At 36.0% G+C, this 25,777-nt stretch overlaps 1 protein-coding gene and 1 pseudogene across 3 annotated transcripts; both read left to right on the top strand.

Moving 5' to 3' along the window:
* Positions 1 to 584: 584 nt before the first annotated feature.
* Positions 585 to 25,107, top strand: LOC142635923 (putative disease resistance protein RGA3; annotated as a pseudogene).
* LOC142633490 (pathogen-related protein-like) lies at positions 15,275 to 18,627 on the top strand. 3 transcript variants are annotated; one of them, XM_075807726.1, is made up of 5 exons: positions 15,275 to 15,512; positions 15,592 to 15,750; positions 15,827 to 15,959; positions 16,422 to 16,720; positions 18,325 to 18,627. In XM_075807726.1, exons 2-5 carry the CDS (start codon positions 15,601 to 15,603, stop codon positions 18,457 to 18,459), a joined length of 717 nt encoding a protein of 238 aa, XP_075663841.1. In that variant the 5' UTR covers positions 15,275 to 15,512; positions 15,592 to 15,600; the 3' UTR covers positions 18,460 to 18,627. The 3 variants fall into 3 exon arrangements, with proteins under 3 accessions (XP_075663841.1, XP_075663843.1, XP_075663842.1); XM_075807728.1 differs by having other exon boundaries at positions 15,611 to 15,750; XM_075807727.1 differs by lacking the exon at positions 15,275 to 15,512 and having other exon boundaries at positions 15,527 to 15,750.
* Positions 25,108 to 25,777: the final 670 nt, after the last annotated feature.

Genomic DNA, 25,777 nt, shown 5'->3' on the forward strand with positions numbered 1-25,777 from the left:
GTCACACATATATTGTTTGAATATAAGTTTGTGTTGGTTATCTTGAAATTGGGGGTCTAAACATTCACTAGTGTTTTACACACCAAGTGAACTTTCAAATTTTTACAAGCATATTCAATGTATAATTAAAAACAGTCTACAATACATAATTGACCTGTTTTAAGATTCAACATTGACATTTTTAACATAAGGTTTTGTAAAACATTCACAAGATGTAATGTTTACCACTTCATATTGCTTCTGCAAAGTTTCCTTGCGCAGATCATGTTTGTCACTGCGCCAAGTTTTCAAGCTCCAAAAATTAGCCACATAACGATAAAATAAAAAAATAAAAAAATAAAAATAGTGTAGGGTTTAATATAAAATCATTAGAACTAAAAGCACATTGGTTTAAGGCAATGTTTTCAGGGAGGTTATTAGAATGCATTATTGTGATAATGATACAAAATATTGCATACCTACCCTCCAACAAAAAGAGCAGGGTCTTAATAAATAAATATTAAATGTTTTCATTATTCACTGAGACTGCTAGTTCATTTTAAAAGCCGAATAGTAGGAGAGAAGAAGCACAAGCGCACCTGCTATTGCGTAATCTACTTCTCACTTTGCTCCTTATTTTTGTCATTCGCATTCTGCTTCTTTACTGTATTCTCAACTTATAACTTTCAGTCTCCATTGACTATGGCTGATGCACTACTGTCAATAGCTACTGATCTCTTGAAGCAGTTGGGTTCAATTGCTGTTCAGCAGGCTCAACAAGAGATAAACTTGATTGTTGGCGTTGACGAAGAAATCGAAAAGCTTTCTAACAGTTTCAAAATCGTCCAGGCGATGCTCAATGATGCTGAGGAGAGACAGTGGACGGAAGCAGCTGTAAAGCCTTGGTTAGATCAGCTCAGAGACGTGTACTACATGATGGATGACGTGTTGGACATGTGGAACACTGCAAGTATCAAATCAGAAATTCAAAAAGAAGAAGAAAGAGCTGTTACTAATAACAATCCTGCTGCCCTGAAGAAGAAGAAGAAGAAGAAGAAGGTACCATGTCCATTCTTCCCCTCTCTGTCATGTTGTTTTCGTCAAGTAGATAACCTTTCTCTGCGTCATGATATTGGTCACAAAGTAGAAAACCTGAAACAATCATTAGATAACATTCTCAAAGACAAGGTGACCTATGGGTTTGACTTGACTAGGCAACCTGTACTAGTTGAGCGACTAAAAACTAGTTCCCCTGTTGATTTGTCCAAAATAATTGGTCGAGATAAGTACAGAGATGACCTGGTGAGAAACCTATTAGGCAAGGATAGTCAAGAAGAAAATAAACCTTGTGTCATCTCCTTAGTGGGCATGGGAGGTATTGGAAAAACAACCCTTTCTCAATTAGCCTACAATCATCCTCAAGTGACTTGTTACCCTCGTAACTTTGCCTTGAAATGGTCAAAATAGATTTTTTTTTTTTAAATATTAAAAAAATATGATATAGAGAATTATCAAAAAGTAGCCAATAGAATATGTTTATTCTCAATTTTCTATGTAAATGTTCCTTACATAAAGACCAATGACTACATACAATGTTGCAATCATGTTACCCTCGTGACTTTGCCTTGAAATGGTAAATAAAAGAATGATATGATAGCGGGAATTATTAAAGAGTAGCCAATAGAATATATTAATCCTCAATAATCTATGTAAAAACGTTCCTTAATTTTTATTTATTTATTTATTTGAACTTTACATATAGCTTGTTGTACTTAATTGGTTCAGAAACATGATGAATGAGGCTTGTAAGTGGGGCTACAAGTAACAAGTTTATAATTACTGGCAACTAGGCAGTAATTAATATATAATATGGATTTGTTTTCTCATAGAGAATAAGTAACATAGAGAATTAGTAAAAATAAAATAAAATAAAATAAAAAAGTGAAATAAGAGATGAAGGTTGACAGAATAGTATACTGAAAAGTAACCTCAAGAAGGGACTTCTTCCAAGGAGAGTAATTATGGGCCTGACATAGCCCATAATACCATGAAAAAAGGAGGAAAGCCCAAAATGGATCTACTGCAGAACAACTTGGGCAAATTTGATACATAACAACTTGGGCAAGCTGAAACAAATAGAGCCTAAGACCCTTATATTTTTATAGCCCAATAGTGAAAAATGGGCTCGTAAAGGCCCAAACCTTTTGTATAAAGGGATAAGAGCAAACCTGTCTATCCACATTAGAGAGAACATGCACAAAAAATATTTGGTACATTGTGCTTTATCTTGATTAGGTGGCAAATTAATCTTTTTATATATTTGTAAGCTTCTTCTTCTCATGTGACGTTGCTACTTGCATGGGAAAAGAGCAATTACATAGTATAATGCCAAAAGGATATAGTTTTCTGGTTTGGTGGTGGGCGTTGCTTCTGTTGATTAGTTTACTTGTATAAAAAAAGGTACGTAGTCGAGTCCACTTGTTGGCATATTTTTCTCTTTTAATTAACAATAGCCACTTGTTGCTTGCCACTTAATCAAGAAAAGTACAACTTACATAACGGAGTGGACTACTTAAAGCACTCACATGTATAAGTTCAACTGGGGTAGGAGCATATAGTATATAAATGCCAAATTGTAATGATATCTTTGTAATGTATAAATGTGAATTAGATGCATACCTATTTTCTTCTCCCCACTATTTACCTAAAATAAATAAATAGCAGTGGACTGCGAGTCTAGTTCAGGACTTAGTTGGCAAAACTTTTTCTTCCCATGTGATCATAACAATTCTGTGTTAGAAAGTCGTCTCTGAAACTCCCACCAATGGGATCTAGCTAATGTTTTAATGTAATATGCAAATATCATTAAAAAAAAAGAAAAGAAAGGGATATTGAAATCAAAATTATTTAATTTAGTAAAAAATAAATCTTACATTATTTTCCAAATTTAAAAGAATATCAAGTCCCATTTTGATAAATTATTGATTTGAAATCTATTGAGAAACAATTATTTTATGTCTTTTTCTTTTGTTTATATCTTGTTATCATTGAATGGATATCATATTACTTGTTTTTAATATATATTTAGTCTTAGATTTTTAATATTTTTGGCTTTTTAAATTCTATACATATTTTTGATAATACCTTAATATCCAAACTTAAAATTGTTTCTTCCATGGCTACATATCAATCAACTCTTTAAGCCTTAAATGTTAGATGATTATTGTACTATTATTGTACCAATTTACGCTCCGTTTGTTTCGATGGAAAAATTTGTGTAAAAATAGTTTTGTATGTTTTTTAGTGTTTGGTAGCATAAAAAAAGATGAGTCAAAGGAAAACTATCTTTGGTCAACATAAAAAATATGGCTTATTTTTAGAGATTGTTTTCCATTAATTTTTTTTGAAAAACAATTATATCCCACAACAAGCTAAATAAGAAAAATTAGAAGGTTGTTTTTCAACTCATTTAAAGTTGTTATCAAACATTAGAAAATAAGATAATTTTATAGAAAATACTTCTTGAAAAATGACTCGTTTTCTAGAAAACGTCATTGCTGAAACACTTGCTGAAACGTCTTGGAAAATGACTAGTTTTCTAACAAATGACTCCTTTTATAGAAAGTACTTTGTCGTTTATTTAGCACTTAGCTGGCGAAACTTTTTATTCCCATTTGATAATAACAAAAGAAATCCTAATACCGGTTCTGAATGTTCGAAAGTCAAAGTCGTCTACCTGCTACCTTGAGCATATGATATGAATCCAGCTAATTTTCAATATAATATTAAAAAATGTTGATCATTTGCGATCACTTTGATTCTTAATTTGGATTTGGGATTAATGGGAGTTTCTTATTTAAATAAATTGTTTTTCTAATTTCTCTTTCTCAACCAACTAAAGTTGACTTTTATTTGTATGTGGCTACCTCAATTTATGGATGGAACCTGTCTCTCCTAACATAAATAAATACTTAAATAAAATAAAATAAATTAAGGGGATGAAACCAGTCGATCTGTAACATGTTACCTATAATATCATATCCCCAAAGACCCGCATTTTTTCTTAATAAACGTTATATTAATCATGCTTACCCATTGGTATGGTGGCTTCCCAAAATATTATGTAGTAATAGTTTGCAAAAATACCATTTTTGTTTCTCCACTTTGAGATCACAGTCAATTTGGTTTAATTTCATATTTTTGTTGGTAATCATTAAGTACTTCCGGAGTATTATAAATGCATTCTATCACTTCTCACATAATTGTGGGTCTTCACTAATTAAATTTATGATAGAACCCACAATTCATGTGAGATAAGGGAGTACATATTTATGATACTCCCGAAGTATGTAATAATTTCTCATTTTTGTAGTAATCAATTTGGATCTTGTTATTTTTCAACTTGTAGTCAATTTTAACTTAATAACGGAAAATACTTACGTGGCAAACAGTGTGCACAATTAATATATTTGATGTTGACATGGCAAAAAAAATAAAATAAAATATTTATTGAATATTTTTTGATGTCATATCAACATTTAATTTGAAAAATAAAATTGTAATTTTGAAAATGAAAAAAGAAATCTCAGATTTTCTTTGCATTTTCATGTACTTTTCTTGCCAACCAAACATAGAAATACAAATGTCAAATTTTATTTTTGACATTTGACCAAAAAAAAAAAAAGAATATATATATATATACACACACCATCAATTAGTACATCAATAGAAAGACCAATTTCATTAAAGACATCACAACATTCATAAACTATTAAACCCATCATTTATCCTCCTCACAATCTCAATCACAAATGAAAACAACCAAAATACAACTAATCTTAAATCACCAGACCAATTTTAATTTGAAACCCAGAACCCGACCATTACAGCCAATCTTAAATCCCCAAACCAATTTTGAAAGCCAAAACCTGACCACCACACCTCTTTAATCACCAACCTAGTTTATTAATCTTGAATCCACATGCCGCCTCCTAGAGCTCTTAGGTTACCAAATTGAAGAGAGATAACAAGAGCTTAGGGTTTGGAAAGATTTTCCAATTGAATTCACTAGTTTCATGTTTAGCCGCCGCTAGCCACCCCATTACACCAACTGAAGCTCCATGCATGCTCTAGCCCAGGACGATTTGATTGTTGTTCTCGTCTCACACCATCGTCATCGTTCTTGCCTTGCGTCGTTGTAGACGACTAAATTTCTTAGTTCGAAATAAATCAAACAAGTAAAATAGTTTCACAAGTGCAAATTTGTATTGATAAATATGTGGTACAATTCTCTGTAATTACAAAAGAGTGATCCTCTGATTCGATCTCCTTGAAAGATTTATTGATTGGAATTGTGGTAATGTGATTTTGATTTGAACATAAGATATTCTTCAATTTAGCTGAGGGATGGATCGAAGATCTTTGAAATGGAATTACAATGAATCTCTGGCTATGAGCTTGTTAGAAATTCTTTGTTCTTCGTGTTCTTCGTGTTCTTCGTATGTTCTTCGTGTTTGAAGGTTTGTGGTGGAAATTCTTCGGTGCTTTAGAGGCTTGATTCCGTAGAGCTTCGTTGATTTATGGTTTGTTGAGGTTTTTGGAGGCTTTTGAGCTTGATTCCAGTGAACTTTGAGATCTGGACGAGTAGTTTGGATGATTTTGTTTCGAATGTTGTCTGTATTCGAGGTTGAAGTTCTTGAGATTCTTAAAGGCTTTGGGGTTTGATCCTGGCAGAGCTTCTGGGTTTCTGAACTTAAGATCTCTTCTTCCTTCTCTCCCTGTTCTCTCTGTCCTCTGTCTGTCCTGGGAAGGCTTCTATTTATAGGAGTTTAGGGGTGGGTGAGCGACACGTGGCGGAGTCTGATTGGTGACACTTGTCACAGCCTGATTGGTCCACTTATGTCATCGCTTACACGTGCTGGATTGCTTGTGTCATCGCTTACACGTGCAGGGCTGCTTGTGTCATCGCTGACGCATGCTGATGCAGGGCTGCTTGTGTCATCACTGACGCATGCTGATGCAGTTTCATGCCTTTATTTCAATGACACTTGGCAAATTTCTATTGGTTTCTGAATAGTGATGGCAAAACCTAGCAGCAATACGTGGTGCTTTGTAATTGGTTGCATTTTGTGGACTTGGTAGTATGATGTGTCAGCTTGTAATAGTTCAGGAATTTTCCCTCTCTACAAATGCCCCCTTGAGACTCGTTCATGCACACAGTTTTGGAGTGTGGTGAGTGAATGAGTCTTGAAAGAAAATGGATTTTTTTTTTTTTTTATACTTGACTCTTCTAGTGAAATAGTTGAAGGTGGTGAAGCTTTTAACAGGATGAAGTAATTGCAGAAGAGTAGACCCACCCATATGAAAGGCTTTGATGAGACTGAGAAGGGGTCTGCTAGTATTTGAATGTGCTCGTGTGACCGAGCTTTCTCAGCAGAGGTTAAGTCGAAGTAATTTCAAAAGAGTGTTCAATGGTACTTGGAGTGGGTTAGTGGGGCTGAAAGTTATTTGCAAGAAGTTGGATGTACTTGCAAGATTGAAACATTTCGGTAGAGGTTAAGCTGAGGTAATTTCAAAAGAGTATTTTGGATTGTTGGTGGCGATCACAGGGTGTTGAAGATAGAGAAGAGGTGAGGATATTGGCTGGGTACAGCATGCAGAGCTCTGGAGCTGGCCTCTTATTTTTAAGAACTTCTGGTGAAGTTATATCTGAAGGGTATACTTCGGATCACAGAGAGAACATGTGGGAGTGTGGTTGAATGTGCTTGTGTTATCGCATCACTCAGGTTAAGTTGAGGTAATTTCAGAAGAGTATTGTGGGTTTGTTGATGTTGATGGTGAAGAAGATAGTGATGAAGCAAAGTGAATGGGTGAAACATATGACACCATGGTACTAACCCTGTATGTTGGGGATTCTCTGGCGTAGATGTCTCTGGGAAGTACACCTTCGAATGTGGGACTAGCTGCATGCTGAATGAAGTCCGACGGCAAGTCGTTGAATGCGCCTGTATGACTGGACCATACTGACGGACATTAAGTTGAAGTAATTTCAGAAGTATATTTTCTGAAATTCTTCAAGCTGATCTTAAGTTGGAGTAATTCCAGAAAGTGTGCTTTGTGGTACCAGGAATGATGACCTTTGGACCCCATGCTGGTGGAAACATGGAATGAGGCTTTGGTGACCATTCACCGACACCAAAAGCTAATTTCTGATGAGCTGGTACCTTGGAGGTCATCACAAGTGTTGGATGGGAGAAAATTTGTAGGATACCCCAATGCTTTTTACCACTTTCACCTGATGCAACTTTATTGGGAAAGCATAACAAATGAAAGATGGAGCTAACTTGTGATCCTGGTTTTAGAAACCAGCCAAGTTGCTGTTTGTTCCGAACCGCTGCTTCTAATGAGAGACCAAATAGTTGGAGAGAGACTACGGAAGCCCTGATTTTAGGAATAGGTGTCTCTGCTAGACTTGAGTTTCCTAGTGAACCAAATCCAAGAAAGCATGTAACAACGATGCCGACCTTGTTATGAATAACTTTATGAACAAATGTGGTCGTTAAGTAGGGAAACAAAATTTGTTTGAAGCCTAAAACAACGATGATGTTGTGAGAAGGGTTTCTACTGAACCATGAGAGGGCTGATTCCAAACTGATTATGAACTGATTTTGGTTGCTAGGTATTAAGAATGACGAGGCCATAGTGAGAACTGGCTGTGAGAAGGAGGATTTAAAAATTTGAAAGAAGCAAATCTTCATTTCATAACTCAGTGTATGCGTTTTTTTTTTTCTTGATGGATTTAGCGGATCCGACCCTTCTATTTATAGTGAAGAGATGAAGAATAGTAGCTGGGTGGTTAAGAATGGCGGACGAGACTTTTTGGTGAGAACGGTGAATGGGAACGGTAGGCGCCGAATGAGAATGTTAGGTTGGAGACTGGTAGGCACCGACGGAAATAATTGGCTGAAATAGTGACCCAATGTAATTTCAATTTTGAGACATACTTGTGAGAGTTCGTCTGTTTTTGAAAGGGGAGCCTTGATCAAGTCTGGAGGATAATTTTGAGGGAATCCAAACCAAATGGATGGATCTCAAATTATGATCTTGAGAGCTTAAATTTTGGACACCGCTAGTACTTTGGAGAAGCGGGTGTAGTTTCTAAGTCCAAAACAAATACCTGGATTTCAAAATCAAAATCTTTGTGAAAACCTAATAGGACAAGCTTTGCTCGAACATCTTGATTTTCGGTCAAAGTTTACATCAAAGCCAATAGTTGTAGAATCACACTATTTGAGAAATTTTAGATTCTCAAATAGACCCCAAAATTGGAAAGTACGCGAAAAATTGAGCAAGACAGGTCAATCTCAAAATTTTTGACTTTTGGTCAAAATTTGTGCAAAAGTCAATTTTTCTAGAAATTGGACTGTTGTGCAATTTTTGAGTCTCGGTTGAAGAAACAGACCCCAAAATTAGAAAGTACGCGAAAAATTGAGTAGGACAGGTCAATCTCAAAATTTTTGACTTTTGGTCAAAATTTGTGCAAAAGTCAATTTTTCTAGAAATTGGACTGTTGTGCAATTTTCGAGTCTCGGTTGAAGAAACAGACCCCAAAATTGGAAAGTACGCGAAAAATTGAGCGGGACATGTCCATTTCAGATTTTTTTTTTTTTTTTTGATTTTTGATTTTTGATTTTTGATTTTTTTTTTCGGGTGGTCCGGATCCGGGTCGGGTCGAACCGGGCCGAACCGGGTCGGGAGGATGACGTCATTGGATTGACCTGGCACGTGTGGTGCGTGTGGAGCGTGTGACGCGTGGGGCGCGTGTGAGAAGATGATCCGGCGCGTGTGTCGCGTGGAGACGACGATCCGGCGCGTGTATGCGCGTGGAAGATGATGGTGGTGCATGGGAGCGCATGTGACTTCGTCGGAGCTTCTGGCGGCGCGTGGAGGTGCGTGTGGTGGCCTCTGAACCTAAAATTTTTAGGTTTTGTAGATCTAAGGCCGTTGAAGAGCCCTGTGTGGTCAGTTTTGTGAAATTGTGCGCAGATTTGCACAGTTTTGAGTGAGAAACCCGTGGGTCACTGAGAATTTGTGGCGGCGCGTGGTGGCACGTGGCCGGGTATCTGGGCCTGTAATTTTCAGGTTTGGCGGATCGAAGGCTGTAGAAGACTCCTGTGGTGTCAGATTTGTGAAATAAGGTCTGGATTTTCACAAACTTGGACGAGAAAGTCGTGGGTCTTTGTTGGACTTATGGCTTCTTCTTTTTTCTTTTTTTTTGGGTCTAATTTTGTGGCGGCCGCCTTGACAAGATGCAGAAATTCTGGTGGCCGCCCTGACAGGATGAAGACATTATGGTGGCTGCCCTGACAGGATGAAGACATTATGGTGGCCGCTGAATGTTGATTCTTTGGGTCATCTTTGTCAGAGAACTTTGAAAATGTGGAAGAGAAGCAAGCATTGTTGGACTTCTCTTTTTTTGTTTAAAGTCCTCTGAAGATTGCATGCATTGTTGGACTTCTCTTTATTTGTTTGAAATCCTCCGAAGATTTTTGCGGCCTCTTGTCAGAGGATTTTGAAATTTGGAAGAGAAGCTTTGATTGTTGGACTTTGTTACCTCTCTTTTTTTTTTTTTTGTCTGTTATCTCAGAGGATTTCTATATAAAGGCATACGGGGTATGCATGATTTATTCAAAGCATAATCTTCTGAAAAAGTGTAGAGATTTTTTTTTTCTTTTTTCTTTTTTTCACTTTTTGATTGATTGATTTATTTATTTATATTTTTTTGATAGGCTAGAGATTGGAACTGAAGCTCTCTCTCTTTGTTGATTTTTTTTTTTTTTAGACGTGCCATGAGATTTTCTTCTGACAAGTTCTTTGTGGTTGCTTGTTTTTGTTATGCAGCAATATCAATAATCTTTGCAAAGTAGCCACATCACGAGTCTTGGCCATTGAAATCACACCAGCATTTGTCCTTGTACTGAAGCTGCACTGACGCTCTTTTTTTTTGCCATAAAGCTGCCTCGACACTTTATTTGCATGGCCATGCCAATATTTATTGTTGCCATGAAACCACGTCAACACTTCATCTGCACAGAAGCCATGACAACATTCATCTTTGCCATGAAGCTACGTCAACACTTCATCTGCACAGAAGCCATGACAACATTCATCATTGCCATGAAGCTACGTTAACACTTCCTTTGCACCAAAGCCATGCCGATATTTATCGTTGCCATGAAACCACGTCAACAGTTCATTTGCATCAATGCCATGCGGACATCTATCTATACCATGAAGCAACGTCAACACTTCATTTGCATCGAAGCTGTGTCGACATTCATTTTTACCATGAAGTTACATCAACACTTTATTCGCATCGAAGCTGGGCCAATATTCATATTTGCCATGAAACTACGTCAACACTTCATCTGCACAGAAGCCATGACAACATTCATCTTTGCCATGAAGCTACGTCAGCACTTCATCTACACAGAAGCCATGACAACATTCATCTTTGCCATGAAGCTACGTCAACACTTTCTTTGCACCAAAGCCATGCCGATATTTATCGTTGCCATGAAACCACGTCAACATTCCACATTGGCACTTGCATTCGCATTCGCATTGAAGTTGCACTAATATTGGCCTTTATAATAAAACTTGAAGTTTCAAGAAGCTCCCATTAAGACTTTGAGGATGCAAAGAGATTCCAACAAGACGTTGAAGTTTCAAGAAGAATGCCGCCACGATTTTGACATTGCACGAACATGCCCTTAGAGGAGAGATGATGCAACACCAACTTAAGATGTTGGAGGAAGGTGACATTGTCTAGATTTCAGAGACATAATATGAAACAACACCACTTAGAAGGGAGATGATGTGGTTCAAATTTCAGAACTATTAAGTGGCACAACCTAGAAGAGAGATGGTGTAACTTAGACTTGCAAGGTACAAGAAGATGCCCCCCAGAAGATAAGTGATGCAAAGCATACTTCATACACGTTGGAGAATGTCCATAGAAGATGGGGAATGCCATTTTTTTTCATGTGACTGAACTTAGTGAAAAGTACTAAGCTGCCTACGTACCCCGGAGAGGGATCAAGTCATCACGTAGTTCAACCAAATTTTTTTTGATGATTTTTTTTTATGGTTTTGATGATTTTTTTTTTCATGGTTTTGATGATCTTTTTTTTTTTTCTTTTGTTTTGTTTTTTTTTTGTTTTTTTTTTCATGATTTTTTGTTGTTGTTTCTTTTTACAAAAAGGGAGGGCTCACGTGTGTAATCATCGCCCTACACCCCACGGCATTTCATGGGTACCAATTGTGCAACAGTGGGTATCACCACTAATCGAACCCGAGACCTTGGCCTCAAGGGTGACATGGGCATCCAACCACTACGCCACACTCACAAATGGTGACATAGAGTGGGATTAATTTCTCCTTAGTCGTGCATTTTCAAAGGTAATGGGAAAACATCATGTACCCTTGCAGTGCTGCAGTGGGTAGTTTAAGCTCTTACCGAGGAGCAGTTCTCGATTTTCAAGCAGAGAAGTGTTTGAGGAACTTTCCATTGATGGGGCCGATCCTTACGCCATCATTGTCAATCAATTTGTAAGCCTTATTGGTGTTTGCCCCCTGCTTGAGAGTTGGCAGTACATCACAAGCAACGGTCACATAGTTTGACCCAACAATTTCATCAAGGTCTAGATCAATCTTGTTTTCTTTGGCTAGCTTCATGATTTGTTCTTTGAAGACGAAGCATTTTTGAATTGGGTGGCCAATGATGCGATGATATTTGCAGTAGTTAGGGTTATCAACTTTCCCTATGTCTTCTGGTCGCTTGCATTCTGGCAATTCAATTAGCTTCAATTGCAATAGTTGTTCTAAGATGTTTGGCACATCTTCATCGGGGAACGGATACGCTTTTTGCTCACGTTCCTTAAAGGTCAGACGACGCACTTCGTTCTTTTGCCATCCTTCAAGTTGTTTTTCATTTGCCTTTGCTTCTCTCCTTGGAACCTTAATTATGGCAGTCTTAACAGTTATTGGGTCTTCGCCTTTTGCATTCCTGTCATTCATCTTTACTTACTTTCTGCTTTCCTCAGGTACGGGAGGTTTCATATTTTCATGGCAAGAGATACTCAATTCCATGTCATGCGCACAAGTTGCCAATTCTTCGAATGTTCGGGGCTTTATCCCTTGCAGGATGTACAGAAGTCCCCAGTGCATGCCTTGGATGCACATTTCTACAGCAGATATTTCAGAAAGTCTATCCTTACAGTCTAGACTCAAAGAACGCCACCGATTGATGTAGTCAACAACGGGTTCGTCTTTCCACTGCTTAGTATTGGTAAGCTCCATCATGCTTACCATGCGGCGCGTGCTGTAAAACCGGTTAAGGAACTCCCTTTCCAACTGATCCCAACTATCTATTGACTTAGGTTCCAAATCTGTATACCAATCAAAGGCATTCCCTTTCAAAGAACGAACAAACTACTTTACAAAGAGGCCTCCTTGAGTCCCTGCGTTCTCACAGGTTTCTACAAAGTGTGCAACGTGTTGCTTAGGGTTTCCCTTGCCATCGAATTGCAAGAACTTGGGGGGTTGATACCCATTTGGCATTCTCATATTGTTAATGCGCTTCGTATAAGGTTTTGAATATATGAGAGAATGTGTAGAAGAACCTCCGTATTGTGCTCGTATGGTGTTCGTTATCATGTCCTGCAGTTGTTGGACAGATATCGAGGCCATTGAGGTGGAATGTCCTTGTTGAGAAGTGCCTTCACCTCCTTTTCCCTTATCACCCCTAGCGTTTTCTCCCTTCAAGGTAAAGCCAAGAGGGTGCTCAAGGTCTGGATTTGATTCACCCGAATCTTGGACTTCTAGTTTGTTCATCAGGGTTGCGATTTGGACATCCTTATCTTCAAGTGCTTTCGTGAGAAGGGTGACCCTTTGTTCCATTTCAGCCATCTTTTCTTCCACAGTAGAGGTGTTGGTCATCATTACTGGCATGACCTCTAGATATGATGGAGAAAACGATGAGACAGGATGAGTCAAAGGCATTTTGTTCCTTAGGCTTCTCATCACGGGTGAAGAGTTGATAAAAAAGGTTTTTGTTGGAGATGATTCATCATTGATCTCAAAATCCTTTGAGACAGATGAATCCTTAGCGGTAGCTTTCCTTTTTGCAAGAAAATCTAGAGAGATGATATTATGAAGCTTGCTTTCTTTGGTTGATTGGGGTTGCGGTTGATCAAGAGCTTTGGATCGACTACGAGTGATTGGGCCGACATAATCATCCGCAGCGGAAGCATCCATCACCGATTTTTGAGCATTCTTGTTAGAAGCCATCGAAGCTAACAGCAAATCGAATTTCTTTTCTTTTGAAGGAGAAAGAGATGAGAGGCAGAGAGGTCCCACCGGGCGTGCCAGAATTTGTAGACGACTAAATTTCTTAGTTCGAAATAAATCAAACAAGTAAAATAGTTTCACAAGTGCAAATTTGTATTGATAAATATGTGGTGCAAATCTCTGTAATTACAAAAGAGTGATCCTCTGATTCGATCTCCTTGAAAGATTTATTGATTGGAATTGTGGTAATGTGATTTTGATTTGAACATAAGATATTCTTCAATTTAGCTGAGGGATGGATCGAAGATCTTTGAAATGGAATTACAATGAATCTTTAGCTATGAGCTTGTTAGAAATTCTTTGTTCTTCGTGTTCTTCATGTTCTTCGTATGTTCTTCGTGTTCTTCGTATGTTCTTCATGTTTGAAGGTTTGTGGTGGAAATTCTTCGGTGCTTTAGAGGCTTGATTCCGTAGAGCTTCGTTGATTTATGGTTTGTTGAGGTTTCTGGAGGCTTTTGAGCTTGATTCCAGTGAACTTTGAGATCTGGACGAGTAGTTTGGATGATTTTGCTTCGAATGTTGTCTGTATTCGAGGTTGAAGTTCTTGAGATTCTTAAAGGCTTTGGGGTTTGATCCTGGCAGAGTTTCTGGGTTTCTGAACTCAAGATATCTTCTTCCTTCTCTCCCTGTTCTCTCTGTCCTCTGTCTGTCCTGGGAAGGCTTCTATTTATAGGAGTTTAGGGGTGGGTGAGCGACACGTGGCGGAGTCTGATTGGTGACACTTGTCACAGCCTGATTGGTCCGCTTATGTCATCGCTTACATGTGCTGGATTGCTTGTGTCATCGCTTACACGTGCTGGATTGCTTGTGTCATCGCTTACACGTGCAGGGCTGCTTGTGTCATCGCTGACGCATGCTGATGCAGGGCTGCTTGTGTCATTGCTGACGCATGATGATGCAGTTTCATGCCTTTATTTCAATGACACTTGGCAAATTTCTATTAGTTTCTGAATAGTGATGGCAAAACCTAGCAGCAATACGTGGCGCTTTGTAATTGGTTGCATTTTGTGGACTTGGTAGTATGATGTGTCAACTTGTGATAGGTCGGGAATTTTCCCTCTCTACAGTCGTCATCAACCATCAAACTCAAGCATTGAATGAAGATCTCATTTCAGCCAATAGGGTTTTGGGATTGATTTTAGATCCGTGGTTTTGGTGTTTTGATTTGGGTTTTTGGGGTTTCAAGGGTGTTTTCTAGAAATTTGGCCACCTCATAATCTTGGTTTTATGTAAAAATATTTGGTTGGGTTTGTCCCATGGATTGGACTCGAAACAAAAACATTATGATGCTCGCACAAGGCTTGGGACAAGTGCGTCTATGCACTAGAATTGTTGGGATATGGACTTGTAACAAGTGTTTGACACATATCTATAACCTAATGGATCCATTGCATAGGAGCACTAGACCCAAACTAGTTCCATGGAGTTGGTATCTTATGAATTGGTAGTATGGAGCACACCTCTCACATTCGTGAGGCCCACAGTCATGTGAGAGTTGCACTCCATACATCATATGCATATGATAATTTTCTAGTTTGATGATGCTCTACAAATTAAATTCATGTAGAATCTACTATTCATTTAAGAGCAAGGAGTACCACATACTGGACTCCAACAAAATTGAATAAATTTTCATGACACTCTTTGTTTCCTTTATTTTTTTTTTTTATTTTTTTTTTTTAGGGGAGGGGGTAGATAACAATTGCTGTCCGAATTGGACCACATTTAATTTCCATAGTACTAGGATTAATGTGGTGGTCCATGTGGAAATAGATAAGAAAGAAAAAAAGAATGGATATAATGTTAGGGAATCATTTAGTAGGTGGAAAGATAAGGTTTTCAACTACCATTAATAAATGCAAATTGCTTGGTTCATTAAGACACTTGCACAAAGAGTGGGATCTTTCTTTTGATTTTGGTTTTGCGCGCCTTAGAGAGAGAGAGGTTGAACTATGGTTTAAATATAAGTATAGTTTAGGCTTGAGGTGGTTACACAAATCTTGGAATTTTCATAATAGAGTTTCAGTTGACCGAGTGTCTAACGGGACTCTATTGACAGTGTATGTCTAAGCTTGCATGATCGAAGCTTGATCTCACTCAACCAAGTTCTTCATTTTTGCAAGGTAAACAAGCTTTTAACTTTCAACCCTTATCTATATATATAATAATAGGTGAAACTGAGAGAAAGTTAAACCTACATAGAAATTGAGCATGGCTACAGAAGAAGCTACACTACTTAAAACCATGGGAGATAAGTACAGGTCTTTCTTGTATGATGAAGCAGACGATATTGAATGGAGACATGGTGGGCCTCCAACATATGATGACGTTAACAAGCTCTTCGAAGATGGCAGGACTAAGGTGGAAATTAATTAAATCAAGATTTTTTTTTCTTCTTCTCTCTAGTTAATAGCTTATCTTGTTGCTTGTATTGCAGGAATGGCCTAAAGGGTCACTAGAAGAAATAGTGCAAAATGCTGTGAAGTCCTGGGAGATGGAGCTCTCACACAAGACTCGCTTGAAGGACTTCAAGACAATCAACCCTGAGAAATTCAAGCTCTTTGTTAATGGTAATAAAGATAAATTTCAAGTCATATTTAAAGCCCCCACTTACTTTTCTAATATTAATTACTTTTATCTAATTCATAAATAAATATAACCAAAAAGAAAATTGATCTGTAAATTAATTTCCATAAATCATGATCTACTATGTACATGTGACCTGAAAAAAAATCTAGAAACACAACTTTTATCATAATTTTGATGTGATTAATTGTGAGCAATAAAAAAATAATAATAAATCCATATAATATTACATAAATTCATGTGAAAATAATAAATAATCTATCACAATCTGTTAGGTTAAAGTCGTGGCATAAAAGTTGTGGTAGAGAAGAACCATTTGACCGTGATGTTCAAGGCTGCGACAAAAAATTAAAGACAGCTAGCATGACTTATTAATTACGCCGCCATATCTTTCATGATGAGCTAATAATAATAATAATAATAGGTGGTGAATTTTGGTGACACAGGAAGAGAGGGGTTATCAGGAGAAGAAACTCTAAGACTTGGGAGCTACAATGCGTTGTTGAAGAATTCACTGCCAAAGGAGTTTCAGTACTACAAAGCAGAGGAAGAGAGCTTTGAATCATCTCATGATGTATTTCGATCGGCTTTGCCTCGTGGGTTTGCATGGGAAGTACTTAGCGTTTATACTGGACCTCCTGAAATAGTTTTCAAGTTTAGGCACTGGGGTTTCTTCGAGGGACCCTTCAAAGGACATGCTCCTACTGGAGAGGTCGTTCAATTTTATGGATTGGCTACTCTCAAGGTATATATTTCATATACTGGCCCAAGAAAATAAATAAATCAGGCTTTCATCTAAGATTTTTTATTGTTTCTCCAAAAAAAAAAAATCTAAGATTTTTTATTCAACTGGTAATAATAAGAGTTCATACTTATTATTATATATATTGATTAGTGTTATAAGCAATATATTTTCATAATAATTGATTCAAAACAAAACTTAAGTGGTAAGTTGTTATAGAGTTTTATTTGAACTCACCATTTATATCACTTTTTCATCTACTGTTTAATTTATTATTAACAATTTAACACTTTAACTTTGTTGTGAAATTCTTCTTAAAAAAAATACCTTTGTTATGAAATTGTCATATCCGTAGCGTTATTTAATTATATTATATTATACGATATTGCTTAATAGAATACATATTTTTGCAAGGTTTTCTAGTGCTATAGGGGAAAAAGAATATTAAAGACAAGGAATCGGTGGTAATCTACTGGTGTAAAATTAGTATGCAGTTGAAAAGTTCAACCTTATAATTGTATTGATCCCACTATTTAGTATTTACTCACCCACCAAATTGTTGCGGATAAAGTTCCTCAGCGTCATTCAAAAACTATATAATAAAAAAAATCTTATAAAAAAATAAAAATAAAAACACTTATGATTGTTTCGTTAAACTATAGTATGAATCATCCATTTCTTGGACTTTTCAAAAACCCATCACATCAATAATTATAAATTTTTCTTATAAAAAAATATAATTATAAAAATTGTGGTAGAAAATTGTGTCCCCTTTTTCATTATTCCTTATGGTTGAATTTAAAGGCTCAAATGAATTTAAATATAGTCGCATACTTCAATAGTCAAATTGATTGTATCTCTTTTTATTTTTTTTAACCCACCCAAATTCAGATTTAATTCTTGAAATTTTAAAAAAAAAATGGGAAGAAATTTGGGAGAAATCAAAATCAAACTCACAACAATTTTTCTTAAAAGGAACCTACAACAGATTTTAACAATCAAAAGTATAATTTAATTTTTAAATAATAATAATAATAATAATAATAATAAGTTTAGACTACATAGTTTTTCCGTGGTCGGTTAGCCACCATGTTTTGTTTTCTATTTTTTATTTTTTCTGCATGTGCTAACTGCTGGAGTAGCTTGTTAGCTCAAAAATAAGTATCAATAACAATAAAAAATTTCTCTACCAATTTACCAGCAAATAAGTAATTTTTTTTTTAATTCAAATAATTAGTAAGTTCTAGTTAGCTCAATTTATAAAATCTTTTGTTAAAAAAAAAAATTTGATATTTTGGGGTTTGCATACACCAAATATCAATTTGTATCTTGAGCTAATAATAAAAAATAATTATCATAAAGCAAATGCCATAAGCTAAAATATTATTGATATGATATATTAAAAAAAATGTATTTTTTTGGGGAAAAGTATATACTCCTATAACTTCTTTTTTATAGAAATTTTTTTTGTAAACCCTAAACACTATGCTGGACTTTTTTAATAAATTAGTTAAATAATAGATGTAACTTTGTCGGCCTTGGAATTTGCAAGGCCTAAACTAATTAAAATCATTTGCTGGTTAATTACTAAATACATCCCTGCATAGGTTGATGAATCTCTAAGGGTAGAAGAGGTGGAGGTGTACTATGACCCAGCAGAGCTATTTGGAGGCCTTCTAAAGGGACAACCTGCAGCCACTGAAAGCTCCACTGCTACCCATAAATGCCCATTTTCCAAATAAAATTAAAATTAAAATTATATCTACATTTTACCTAAGTAATGTAATGCTCTATCTGGTCATTTCTCCTCTTTCATGCTTTTGTTGTATTAAGCATGCTTGTCTTTTGTATGTACATTTCCAAATAAAATTGTATGTACATTTTACCTAAGTAATTCTCTATCTTGTCAATTCCTTGCCATCTTTCATGCCTTTGTTGTACCCTACAAGCTTGTAACCTTTTTTTTTAGAGAGATTCAACACATGACGCTCATTCCGAATAATAGCTCTTTTATGATCAGAGCTCTTTCATTTTTAGACCAAAACACCAGTCAGTTTTTAATGTATGCAGAGATTGAATCCCAGATCTCTTATTCAACCATCAAAGATTTTACCAGTTGAGCTAATTGGAACCCGCTTATCTTCTGTAACCTTGTTATGCAAAGGTTTGCATTTTATTTTTAATACATTGAGAGTTGGGGGTGACGGGAATGAAAATATCATAAGGTACTGGTCAAACTACAAGACTCTTGACAATCTGGATTTATTTATGACAATAAATTATATCTCAATACTTCAACAATATGTCACATATGTTCTCTATTGTTTGAGGCCTACAATGATAAATTTAATGAGATATTGTTTATTTCTAAATATAAATTAAATAATAACTATGGGGGGCGTTTGAAAAAAGATACCAAAAGGGCCTGCACTGAAGTATTTGGGCTTTGGTATTAGGCCCACAACAATTTATTTGTAGAGATGGGTGCAACAGACCAACTTATGGGCTCCTAATCTAAGGGCTAAAGTTAACAAGAATAGATGCTGATGAAAAGAGGCGTCGCAATACAAAAATAAAAGAAGTACAAGGTTTATAAATGTCTTCTCGGTCAGCCAAGGGAGCTAGTCACACTCTTGGGCAGTACAAGTTTAAGAATACTTTCTCCTTAAATCTCTCGATCCCCCGTCTCTGGGGTATCCTCCCCTTTTAATAGTGGTTCCCCTTCTCATCATGGCCCTCCACATATAGGGTGGTTGATCTCCTTTTGATACTTGTCTCATCCCCCTTTGAAGGGTGTTCTGCCAGAGCTATAGGTTGTCCTAGCATTATTCAAATGTCATTCAGTCATTAATGCGGCTGACTTGGTTGGTATAGTATATTTAATGCAGAGGTAATGAGAGCTTCCTTGACAAATTTCCTTCTCTCTTTTCCCGTTCTAGAACTAGTATATATAATAGGGTCATGCTAACGAATGCCCTTAGGGCATTAGTTAACTATTCATTTTAAGAAAGTTTTAATACCACTTTTATGGAAAATGAAAAAAGCTATCAAAATATTAATTGCTTTATTTCATTTTCCCATAAAAACTTTCTTTAAATGGATTATTAACCAATACCCTTAGGGCATTCGTTAGCATTTTCCTATATTATATGATAATAGGTGAAACTGAAAAAAAAAAAAAAAAAAAAAAAAAAGAAGTTAAATTAGAATTCCAAATTAAAGTTCTAATTTTGCTCTATGTGTCATAAATTATTTATTCTTAAAGAGTTTTATTTCTTAATTTTAGAATCAAATGTGGGACCACATCATAAATATTCATCCAAGTGAGTTATTAAGTACAAAAATCAAGGAATCTAGAATAAATGAATCGTAAAAAAAAAAAAGGTGCTTCACAATAATTTAAAAAAAATGGACAATTTACATTTTATATCTAATAATATCCTTATAAATTTTTTTAAAGAGTTAACAAAATACAAAAAAGACTATCAATAGTATTTAAATGATATATATATATATATATGAATTATATTATGCATCTTATTATATATCTTTAAGTGTGTCCATGCATATGCATGGGGTTACAAGCTAGTTACCATAATATACGAAATATAATTTCACAATCCAAATTAAAAAAAAAAAAAAAAGTTGTCACATAATTAGCCAATACTAAAACTCCTAACTTTCATTCTTGCAAGGGCTCGATTTATTGCTAAAAAATTGTATAGGCTGGAAATATGGTTTTTTTCTAAAGAAAAATATACACCCACTGTAACTACTATAATTGATACAATCTTAACACTGATAATAGTCTCAATCAAAACTGAAACAAACAGTTTTTTTTTTTTTTTTTACAAAATAGAAAATTTACTTTATTCTAATCTAAAGATATATGTGTGTGAAATTCCCTCTTAGAGAAATTTGAACCCCGATCTTTGCCCCACTGCCTTACAAAAACTTTGCACTTGTAATTGTATAGTGACCATTACACTAAGGGTGCATGGTGGACATGGTTTTAAAAAACCGAACGGGGGGCAAAACTGGATTTGCCTCCCATTCCTTGTTTAACACAACTTTTGACTAGTTATTGGGTTTTTCCGGCACCGGACTAGTGGTTATTGCTCGTTCAACCGGCCGGTCCGGTCCGATTTTTAAAACCATGACGATGGAAAACCAAAACAATTGTTAATGGCCTATAAAAAGTCCCATTGATTGCTAAGAATCTGAAAAGATGTGCTTGTTTGAAATAAAAAATATACCTACCGCTGTAATTGAATTATTGATGTAACAATAATAGTCTCAACTGAAAGAGTAGTTTGATGACCTAGACAAAGTGGAAGGAGGAGTTTATTGCCAAAAAAAAAAACCGTAGGATTATTCACGTACCACTGTTATTGAAGCAACCACAATAGTCTCAACTGAAAGAGTAGTTGATGGCCTAGACATAGTTGAAGGAGGTCTCAGCGATTGCTATAGTCTGTAGGCCTCCTGGTGTATGTCAGGTAGCTCATTTCTCTCCAATATTATAAAGAAACAAAAAAAATCAGTCAAATCCACAAGATTATAAACCCCATGAATTCGGTTTAGTTCCCCAATATTTGATACCAAAACTAATGAATATGCATAATCTTTTTTGAAGGACACTGTTTGTATATATGATATTACCCTTTGCTCATATTATAATGGTGTACAGTATATGTCAAGTGGTTTCAAAAGTATGTAAATTGCTTGGGTTAGTGGAAAAATTGTGGATAATATTGCTCAATTGTTAATAATCTTCATCTAGAGAGCTTGCTTAATATCATATATATCAATGAGTTCACTTTGAGAAGAATTGTTTCAATATTTAAATATTGAAATTGTTTCAATATTTCCTCAGTAAACACAGCAATTATCTTAATAAATAAATATTAAATGTTTTCATTATTCATTGAGACTGCTAGTTCGTTATAAAAGCCGAATAGTAGGAGCGAAGAAGCACAAGCACACCTGCTATTGCGTAATCTATTTCTCACTTTGCTCCTTATTTTTGTCATTCGCATTCTGTTTCTTCATTGTATTCTCAGCTTATAACTTTCAGTGTCCATTAACTATGGCTGATGAACTACTGTACTAGCTACTGATCTCTTGAAGCAGTAGGGTTCAATCGCTGTTCAGCAGGCTCAACAAGAGATAAACTTGATTGTTGGCGTTGATGAAGAAATCGAAATGCTTTCTAACAGTTTCAAAATCATCCAGGCAATGCTCAACAACGCTGAGGAAAGACAAGTCACGGACGAAGTTGTGATGCCTTGGTTTGATTAGCTCAGAGACGTGTACTACATGATGGATGACGTGTTGGACAAGTGGAACACTGCAAGGATCAAATCAGAAATTCAAAAAGAAGAAGAAAGAGCTGTTACTAATAACAATCCTGCTGCCCTGAAGAAGAAGGAGGTACCATGCTCATTCTTCCCCTCTCTGTCATGTTGTTTTCGTCAAGTAGATAACCTTTCTCTGCGTCATGAGATTGGTCACAAGATAAAAAACCTAAAACAAACATTAGATAAGATTCTCAAAGATAAAGTGACCTATGGGTTTGACTTGACTAGGCAACCCGTACTAGTTGAGCGACTAAAAACTAGTTCCCCCGTTGATGTGTCCAAAATAATTGGTCGAGATAAGTACAGAGATGACCTGGTGGGTTTGTGTTTCTGATCCTTTTGATCAGTGCATGGTGGCCAAAGCTATCATTCAAGAGGCTAACCCTAAACATGAAACCCTCAATAATTACTGAATTTGAAACTCTTTTGGGTCAAATTCATGCTTTAATTGAGGGAAAAAAATTTCTTCTTGTCTTAGATGATGTGTGGACTGAAGACCCAACAAAATGGGAGTCGTTCAAAAATACCCTTGAATGTGGTGCTCAAGGTAGTAGAATTTTAGTTACCACTCGTAATAACAAAGTTGCAATGATAATGGAGAGTGCCCATATTATTAATTTGGGGGTATTGTCTAATGAGGATTGTTGGTTGTTGTTCAGTAAAATAGCATATTTTGATAAGAATGTAGAACAACGTAACGAATTGGAAGACATTGGCAAACAAATAGCAAATAGGTGTAAAGGCTTGCCACTTGCTGTAAAGACTCTAGGGAGTCTTATGCGTTTCAAAAGAAGTAGAGAAGAGTGGGAGGGAGTTTTGCATAGTAATTTGTGGAAAATAGAATATGTTAAAAAAGGTCTTTTTACACCGTTATTATTGAGTTTCTATGATTTGCCCTTACCAATGAAACTTTGTTTTTTATATTGTGGTGTCTTTCCAAAAGATTATATCTTTACAAAAGATGAATTGGTCTTCCTATGGATGGCACAAGGATATATTGAGACAAGGGAAAGTAAAGAAATGGAAATCACGGGAGAAGAATACTTTGAAAATTTAGTCATACGCTCTTTCTTCCAAGATGTTGAGATTGATAACGGGGAAATAATAAGTTGCAAAATGCATGATATAGTGCATGACTTTGCCCAATCATTCAGGATAAATGAATGTTTTGAAATCAATGGTGATAAGAATTTGGGGATAGATTGTAAAACTCTTCGCCATTTAAGTTTAGAATTTTCAAAAGAAATGCAAAATCTTGAACTCATTTACCGTGCAAAAAATCTACGCACTCTCTTTCTTCATTCTCGTGGAAGGGACTATGAATTTAGCATGCACATATCCAACTCATGCCATCATTTTAGATGTTTACGGACATTAATTGTGGATTGCCCATTTACGAAACTTCTAAATGCGGTGGAAATTTGATACATTTAAGGTGTCTTCATATTTATTGGAATGTTAAAATAGAAGAATTGCCTGAAACCTTATGTAATCTTTGTAATTTGCAAACTTTGAATATTAATAATGGTCAATATTTCAAGAAATTACCACAGGGGATTGGTAAACTAATTAATTTAAGACAGCTTAGAGTTGGAACAAATAATATTGGCAGTTGCAAAGTAAAATTTCCAAATGGGATTGGGAAATTGACTTGTCTTAGAACATTAAGTGATTTCAACATAGGCAGTAAGAATGATAAAGAAGGATGTAAACTTAAAGAATTAAATAATTTGAACCAACTTCGAGGGAGCTTTAAAATGCATGGGTTGGGAAATGTGGTAGATGTAGGGGTGGCCCAGAATGCACAATTGAAGAAGAAGATACATGTCCACGATTTGGAACTAGATTTTTTCATTGAAGGTCAATTCCATGAGAAAGGGGAAGAGAGGAGAAGAAGAATGAAGAGTGATGTAGCAGTTTTGAATGCCTTACAACCACCTCCACACTTGGAAAAATTATCAATTAGGGGCGTCATGGGCACCACAGTGTATACTAATTGGATGACCAATTTGAAAAGTCTTGATATCAATTGGTGCTGTCAGCTAGAGTGTTTGCCACTTTTGGGGAAGTTGTCATTGCTCAAAGAATTAAATATACAGGGTGCAATAAATGTGAAAAAGTTGGGAGATGAATTTTTAGGAATAGAATCCGAAAACAAAAGCAAGAAAGGCGACTGCCACATCATAAATATTTCCTCAACCTGAGAGTTCTCAAAATTGAGTTTTTGTACAGCTGTGAAGAATGGATTGGGATCGGTGGAAAGAGAGATGAAGTGGAAGAAGAAAAAGATAGTGGTTTGGTTTTAGATCCAATAATAAAAATAATGTCACGGCTGAAAGCTTGATAATTGGGGGTTGCCACAAATTAAAGTGTTTGCCAGACTACTTGCGTACTACTCCATTACAGAAATTATTCATTTATGACTGTCCAATTCTCAAGCAATGTTGTGAAAGAGAGATAGGAGATTACTGGCCCATTATTTCTCACATCCCAAGAATCTACATTAACGGTTTTGATTCAATCAATCAGTCAAAGGTAACTCTCCTTCTTTTCTTCCTTCATCTTTTTTTTTTTTTTTTTTTAATTTTGCAAATTAGATAGAAGTTTTAAGTTTATTTAAAGTTGATATATTTTATTAGATTACCCAAATTCACAAACCCACTGCCACCAAATCATTCAATCTCGTATGCCCATTAATTATTTCCAAATCTAACATACTTATTTTTCTTTTTGGGCATTCGTAATGTTCTTGATATCTATAATTCCCATAAGCTGAAATTTGTTTTGCTTAAATTTGATAATTTTATTTTATGGTTTTGGTCCTTGTTGGCCCAATCTTTTATTAGTATGGGTTTTGATTAAAATTTATTTTTCTTGTTCATTTTTGGTTTAATATCAAAATATATGGGTCTTGCAAGTTTTGTTGATTTCCGAATTTAGATTAATTTGACACAACTAATGTGCTTCTCTTTTGGGCATTAGTACGAGGAGGATGAGCTGAGAATGAGGCGGATGAACTTGTGGAAGTAGACATTGATGAGGAGGATTCATGAAGCGGATGGATACATATTATGAGATTGGGTAGTGAAGGGGATAAAAATAGGAGATGGGTATTCCCATAGAACTCGAAGGGACGGAGAGCATGAAGACGGATTGACATCGTAGGTGACGCGACTATGACGGTTAAATTTGGCTGAGTATCCGTCATGTACAAATTAATTGAAGATTCCAGGTTGTATGTCATTTGATATGTTTTAAATCAACTTTTGCTTTATCCCCACGCAAGCGTGCATACTTGGACTTCTTGCGACACACGTTTGGGAAGACTCCTATATGGAAAGAAACTTGAGGGGGAAGTTGTATCCTAAAAGAAAGGCAATTCTACGCAATATAAATACCACAGAAACCCTAGATATGAAGGTACGCACAATATTCTTAACTCTGGCATTCTAGCGTTGAGGAAAAAAAATTCTAACTTGACCTTCGGAGGGTTTTTGGCCGGCACCACACCGGTGCTTTCTCCCTTAGGTTCTCTATTTTCTTCTCCCAGGTATTGCTTTGATTTGAGGAGTGCTTGCAACTCACTGGTGATATTTTCGGCATCATCAGTTGGCGCCGTCTGTGGGAAAAGAAAATCTTCTGATTACTTTAGCCTCGCTCTATTCCTGAGACAAAGAGTTGCATGGTACTCACTCGATCG

The sequence above is a fragment of the Castanea sativa genome, chromosome 5, assembly GCF_040712315.1.
Source record: "Castanea sativa cultivar Marrone di Chiusa Pesio chromosome 5, ASM4071231v1".
NCBI lineage: Eukaryota > Viridiplantae > Streptophyta > Magnoliopsida > Fagales > Fagaceae > Castanea > Castanea sativa.

Coding starts and splice junctions, on each gene's coding strand:
- LOC142633490 (XM_075807726.1), top strand. CDS start 15,601: ATGGCTACAGAAGAAGCTACACTACTTAAAACCATGGGAGATAAGTAC. Junction 15,751..15,826: donor TCGAAGATGGCAGGACTAAG/GTGGAAATTAAT, acceptor CTTGTATTGCAG/GAATGGCCTAAAGGGTCACT. Junction 15,960..16,421: donor ATTCAAGCTCTTTGTTAATG/GTAATAAAGATA, acceptor TTGGTGACACAG/GAAGAGAGGGGTTATCAGGA.